Source organism: Artemia franciscana, chromosome 14 (assembly GCF_032884065.1).
Source record: "Artemia franciscana chromosome 14, ASM3288406v1, whole genome shotgun sequence".
Taxonomy (NCBI): domain Eukaryota; kingdom Metazoa; phylum Arthropoda; class Branchiopoda; order Anostraca; family Artemiidae; genus Artemia; species Artemia franciscana.
In genome coordinates this window covers 27,285,841-27,292,887 of record NC_088876.1, presented here as the reverse complement: position 1 = coordinate 27,292,887, position 7,047 = coordinate 27,285,841, and the positions used below count along the sequence as shown (strand labels likewise).

Sequence of the window (7,047 nt, the reverse complement as noted above, 5' to 3'; positions counted from 1 at the left end):
TTTTTTTATTTACCCCACTGTAACCATTCATAGAAAAAAAGTCCTATAGGAGCTCATGGTGCTGAGAAATATTTTTGCGGATTAGCAATTAAAATTGTTTAGCCTCTTATCTCAATTCTAATCTCTGATTTTTTCCAAAGATGTTGCGGACATGCTATTTCTGTGACCTGGATGCACAAGGCATCTTTGTATTTATCTTTATCCCATAATCTTAGTTTGAATTTTAGGTCACTTGGTCCCCAAACACTCCAAAAGTTCGAACTGGATCATCCAAGCCAATCCTGAGAAATTACAAATAATTTGAAAAGTCGAGATCTCGTACGGTTTTTAATTTCATCAAGTACGTATGTTTTTTTCTGGAATGTACCTTTGGGAAACTACGGAAATCATTGCAAAGTAAACGACCCCTCTGAGTTCTTAGCTGATCGGATAACCATGACCAAACACGGCATACCTCTCTACTAATTCTAACATATGCGCTAAGCCCTAGGATGTAAGTTCCAGGGATTGGCTAGAAGCCTATCCACTTAGAAGGCTGGGAAAAAAATTCAATCCCATGGAGGGTTCTGATCATTAAATTCCTGAAAAGGACAGTCTGAGGTTTTAAGGCTTAGGATGCATTATAAATTATTCCCTTCGAGACAATTGAACTTGGCCGTTCCAGGTATGCTTTAAATATTCTCCCCTTCCCGTAATTCCTAACATTTGACTTATGCCGTTGCCATGCTCAAACCCCAAAATATAACTGAATGAAGAATGTATCACACATTTCCACCTTATTTACTAAGTGTTTCTGGCATCTCTATTACTTACCCCCTGAAGGAGGCCCTTGGTAATGTGTTTCCTTTTCTATTCAAAACAAATAGTTTTCGAGGTAATTCCACATCGAATTAAAGGTGACGAGCACTCGTATATGCGTAAAAAAAGATTAGTACTGTCAGACCCCCGGACTGTCATTTCGGCATTTTAGCTTCTTGATTCCAATCAGGCGGTCTTAGAGATATTATTATTTCCCTTATTTTGTTACTCAACTAACTTTTTATATACGGACAAGAAAAATCTTTTTGAAGGCCGACCTATGTGCATGACGTGATTAATGATGCTCGATTGGTCCGGAGCAACTTATTTACTTCGGTTATTTACCAAACACATCCGATTTTTTTACAAGGCAAACACAAAGGGTCTTGGACTAGTTCCAAGAGTCCAATCTTGACAGTTCTTCTGGTACCTCTTTTGTCTATTTCTTGCCAAGAAAGGATAATTTTATTACATTATCCTTATTACCATGTATGGACCGCGTAATTTCAATGTTGCCCTTTACATGTCGTGTTTTTGACGCAAGTAATGTTTCATTCTTCTAAGCTGGGAATCTTCTATTACGCTTGTTATATTATAGCTTGTCTTGAGTTCTTCAATTCTTTGCAACATTTGGACTCATTTAGTTTCAAACTCTCTGTAACTGCCGTAGCCTCCCATTCATAGTCATGGTAATTATAAATCAAGACAGGAAATATGTTTTCAATTACACATGATTTAAATGTTCAAAATTTTGTGATTGATGAAATGGTGTCATCGGCCACCAGTTCATAGGTTTGGAGCGTAATCAAACAAATTAGACCAAGAGTCATAATAATAAGGCTAGCTGTTTTTTTTAAGGTTTGCCTTGTTTCCCAAATAAACCGCTGGAAAAAAGGGTTATCATAAACAGTGAAGAAGCACTGCTTAACTAGAAAGTATTTTGACATCCATGAATTCTTTTTTTTACTAGACCATTTCACTTGCCCTAGTACCCATTTTGACATTTGAAAAGTACCCAATTTGAAAGCACTAGTACCCATTTTAAAGTAAAGAGAAATTATAAAACAACCAGTCCCCATCCCAAGCCCCTTCTGGCTAAAAGCTGCCTAACTCTCAAAGGTGCTTGATCAAAATTTTGAGGCAGTCATTTCCTTACAAATATTGTTATGAGGTAGAATAAATATTCCTTGAGAGATCACATGCCCCTCCAAAGCTTTTGGAACAGTGGCTATAATTCATGCAAGATCCCCATTTTTTAACTATATATTTTTAGAACGGATTGTAAATAAAATCAGTCTGTTTTCTTATGCACATTTCACTCTAGCTATAATTGCCAGCTGTGAACTGAGTCATTCAACCAGTCAAAAATCTGGGCATTGAAATTGCCTGCAATCAAGAAGGGGTAGGTCTTTTCGAGAGATCCTGGCAGTAGTATCTGAATAATAATGGAAACAATAGTTGCAACCTAGTAAAGAGAAGGTAATTTCCTTTTGAAACTGGTATTTAGATGTTCAGCTGTATTTTTTTTTTGCTTGGGTGTGTCCACTAACGATATGAAGTAATCAAGTGTTTTCTATGACTTTGGATTTCAATAGCCATGCCATCTGTAATTTCTAGGAGAAGAATCCCTTTAAAATTTCAAATTTGCCCATTCAAATTTCGACAGTTATTTAAGCCAATTGAGGAAGTATATGATGAAAAAGTCGCAAGAAAATACAGAAAATCAGTTAACTGCAAGATGGAGGAAACATGGAGAACCAGCTGCTACTGCATTAGGGTAAATTTTCTGCTGAAGCTTATCTTGACCTATTTGAAATTAGCCTAGTTTGCAGATTCCTGTATGAAGTTCCAGCTTGTTTGACCTAGATTAAACTTTATTAGATAGTGAAAGTATAGAAGACGGGCTTTTTCTCTCTAGGAAAGTAGTTGAATCCAAAACTATAGATGATAGCCTAGGCTTTTTGTAAGGCTAGACAAATAGTTTGTTGAAAAATTCTCTACAAAATTAGTAAGCAGAGTAGTAAAAAGAGGATAAAATTCTAGTTTAGCTAATTTTTTCTATCTTGGAAAGAGGTTGGGTATGGAAAAATGAAACTTTCAGGGATGTATCTACATACTAAAGTATGTCCTGGGAAGGTGTTTTTGAAGTACCTACCTCCACTCCTTCTCCCTCTAGAGGGCAGTGACCTTTGAAAATCTGTGTTATAAAAGTGAAGGTCAATGTTGATATTACCTGAACAATTGTTTGGTCATGAAACTATTGTTAATAGATACATTTTGACTTTTTGAACATCTTTTCTCTCTTGTAATATTACTGCAAACTCGCCATTATGGAGTTATTATATATTTGCACATTAGGGGGGGGGTAAAGCACAGCATAGGCCTATATTAAATACAGCAATGCTTAGTTTACATATTTAGTATATGCTAGGGTAAGAGAACCAGTACTGGGAAACATCAATCACTCTGCCTATTCTGGGACAGAATCTTTGGTTGAATTGCAACATGTCCAATACTGGAACAAAAGACAACAGGCTTTTTGGAAGTGACCCAGAAAAATGTATGGATTGGGTGTCCAAGATTTAAGTCTTTTGTCCTAGTATTGGACATGCTGTAATCTAATCAAAGATTCTGTCCCAGAATAGGCAGGGTGATCAAAGTGTCCCAGTACCAGTTGAATTGAAAAGGGAATAGTTGTGGGAAAAGTCAAGTCATGGCCAATTGTAGAAAAAAGCCAAGACAGATAGTCTAATTAAATGGGCATCAAGTGCAAGGTTAATTTTATCCCTTTAATTGCTGGTTGTCACTGTCATCCACTTATGCTACACCTCTCATGCATGTCACTCCACAATCCTGAACTAGAGTCAACCTGTTGAGGTTCTACCTTGCCTTTTTTGCAATTATAATTGCCAAATTAACAATTGTTGATTATAACTGATGAAGGCAAATTGTTTATATATATATATATATATATATATATATATATATATATATATATATATATATATATATATATATATATCTATATATATCAAAATAAGTTCTTTGTCTGTCTGTCGACTGATGTCATGTTTGTGTGTCGACTGACGTCATGTTTGTCGACTGATGTCATTATAAGGATTTAGCTGTATGTCATCATGAAGTTGTTTGTCGTCTGACGTCATGTTTGTCAACTAACAAAACTACAGACCGGGACACAAATGACATGTTATGTCTGTTATAACGTAATAGAGGCAACAATCTTGACAGGGCCTTTTGAGGGTGAGGCTTTTCTTATTCCATGCATTCTCATGATTCCAATGGATCTGCCTTTTCAACCTAAAAGATTGCAATTTCCAATTTGATTAGCATATTTAGTTTTCAGTCCAGAACCACTAAAGCTATTTTGTAAATATCAAAAATATTTATGTTGTCTGAGCAATAATTTTTAGTTTTTATTTCAAAATAGAAAATTACCTGACAATTTTAGAATTATATCTATCTATATATATAAAAATAAGTTGTCTGTCTGTGGATCTGGTGACGTCATGTTTCTGTGTCGACTGGCATCATGAAGTTAGTTGTCATCATTTTTGCTATGACGGTGACGTCATTAAAGATATTTAAGACATATATGTTCACGTAGAAATCTATTAATGTTTAAGTTTAAAATGACTGATGAACTTACAATGGCAAAAGCCGATGAAGATGCTCAAAGAGTCTATGCCAAAAAACTTGCTGCTGATAGAGAAAGTCAGAAAAGAAAGCATGCCAAGGAATCAAAAGAACAGCAAGGAAACAGGCTTGAGGCTAAAGAACGCAAAACCGCGCAGTTAGATGAAGATCCACCTGGACAGCAAGAGTTAAAACATATCAAAATTGAAAATGATAGCAATGATGAGTGGGTTTGGGATCTTGACTTGGATAAGGTTATCAATGCCTACCAGATTTTAGTTAAAAAAAGAAAGGTTTGGCGATATGTATTTCATAGTGAAGCTGAAAAATAAAGAAGAAAAAGAAAACTGAAAAAAGAAAAAATGTAAAAAACTAAAAAATATTAAAAAGAAAAAACACTCAAAGAGAAATTACAGACTGGGACACAAATGACGACCGGGACAGAGGGAATATAAATAACAACCAGGACACTCAAGGAGAAATTACAGACTGGGATACCGGGACACAAATGATGACCGGGACACAGGCAATAACTATATTCACAGGTGGGACATAGGGACACAACTACAATGGCGCGTAACGACTTATGCGCGCAGGGGGGCTTGGGGGGGGGGCGATTGTTGGTATATGGTTAGCAATTGATTACTGCTAGAGAAATAGGCTAAACATTCAATGGCTTTAAGCATCTGTGCCTTAAGCTGTGATCATGGTCCTGATGGAGTTTGACATGAAAAAGTAAATATATTGTTGGTACATGCATAGCGGAGGGTTACTGCCAGAGCAGCAACACTCAAACTCTAGCCACAGCTTGAAGGCCTCCGTGCTTTTGAGCAATGAACATGGGCATGAAAAAGGAACTATATTGTTGGTCTATGTTTAGGGATTGATTACCGCCAGAAAAACTGAATATGGATAGAAATTTAGAGAACCAATCCAAAGCCTACAAGGGCCTCCTATCTGCCTTGACTCTTATGCAAGTGAACTTGCAATCATAAACCAAGACTTTTGGGCAGAAAAACGATGCTTTACCCCCGCCCTCCTGATGTGCAAATACGTAGCCCAAATTTGTTTCTAAACTATTACAGATTTACAATTTCAAATATCCAATCAACAAAAATGGAAATGATTGCAATTCTATATGTGTAAATACAGAATATTTGGGCTGGAATAACTCCATAATGGTGAGTTTGCAGTAGTTTTGCAAGAGGGAAAAGATGTTCAAAAAGTCAAAATGCATCTATAAGCAATAGTTTAATGACCCAAAACAATTGTTCAGATAATATCAACATTGACCAAAGTGAAACCTGACAAAATAGATCTTCTGCTTAAATGAAGTAACAGAACCGTTTTCAGCTTCACAACTTGCTGAATCCCAATCTATGAAGTTTCAAAAATCTCCTATTAGCCTGCATTTCATAAATTTGGAAAAAAAAACATTAATATGGCTGAAAATTTTACTCAAATAACAAGAATTGCATTTCAGAACTAAAATCAAAGAAACAGAAAGTTTTGAATGAAAATTAAGGACCCTTTGAAAATCTTTGTGTTATAAAACTGGAACCAATAGAATTCTAGTTGATTGACTTCTTGCTATCTCAGAAAGGGGTGATGACCTTCAAAAATATGTGTGTTATAAAAGTGAAACCTTGCAAAATGGATCTTCTGCTTGAATAAAGTACAACAAAATTGTTTTTAGCTTCTCAACTTTGCTCAATCCCAATTTATAAGGTTTTAAAGATATGCAAATACATTTCCTAAATAATAAAAAAAAAACATTGATATGATGCAGATTTCTACTCAAATAACAGGAATTGCATTTTCAGAACTAAAGGGTAAGAAAAAGCAACTGGTAACTGAAAATTAAGGTAAAATGTTGTTTTTTCAATATTTCAGTACGTATAGACCTGTCATGTAAGCAAATTTTAGGGCTCTCTAGAGGGAGAAGCAATGGTGATGGGTACTTTAAAATGCCTTCCCAAGATATACTTTAGCCTGTAGACCCATCCCTGAAAGTTTCATTTTCCTAACTCAACCCCTTTCTGAGATAGCAAGAAGTCACTCAACCAAAATTTTACCCTGGAACCCTACAAAATAGATCTTCTGCTTAAATAGAGTAGGCTATGACAAAACTGTTTTTAGTTTCACATCTGTCCCAATCATTACTATACCTTAATTGATTACTATAAGTTTCATTTTCCTAACCTAACCTCTTTCTAAGATAGCAAAAAGTAGCTAAATAGAACTTAACTAAAAATTAAGGTATAATGTTGTTTTGTCTAAATTCCTATAGATATGTATATTGACCTATCAAGTAGGCCAATTTCTAAGACATAGAAATCAGAAGAGGGTTAACATAGTAGATTAGAAATCCCTTCCTAGAGTATTTTTTTGATCCTAGATTCATTGCTGAAAGTTTTATTTTCCTAACCTAACAACACTCCAAGATTCCAAAAAGTAGTATGAAGTTTAACATTAACTACTTGATAGATCTATAGGCCTGGCTATTGGAATTTAGACAAAACAATATTATACCTTAATTTCAAGTTTGCAGTTTTCTCTTTGGTTTTAGTTTTGGAAATGCAGTTCCTGTTATTT

The 7,047-nt window shown here is 35.2% G+C and overlaps 1 protein-coding gene across 1 annotated transcript in view; it reads left to right on the top strand.

The window, feature by feature from the left end:
* Nucleotides 1–2,422: 2,422 nt before the first annotated feature.
* LOC136035520 (cell division cycle protein 20 homolog) overlaps nt 2,423–7,047 on the top strand; it is a 53,463-nt gene continuing 48,838 nt past the window's right edge. Inside the window, exon 1 of the mRNA XM_065717361.1 lies at nt 2,423–2,575. Within this exon, the coding sequence (XP_065573433.1) occupies nt 2,490–2,575 (86 nt within the window). The 5' untranslated portion in view covers nt 2,423–2,489. The remainder of the gene's footprint in view (nt 2,576–7,047) is intronic.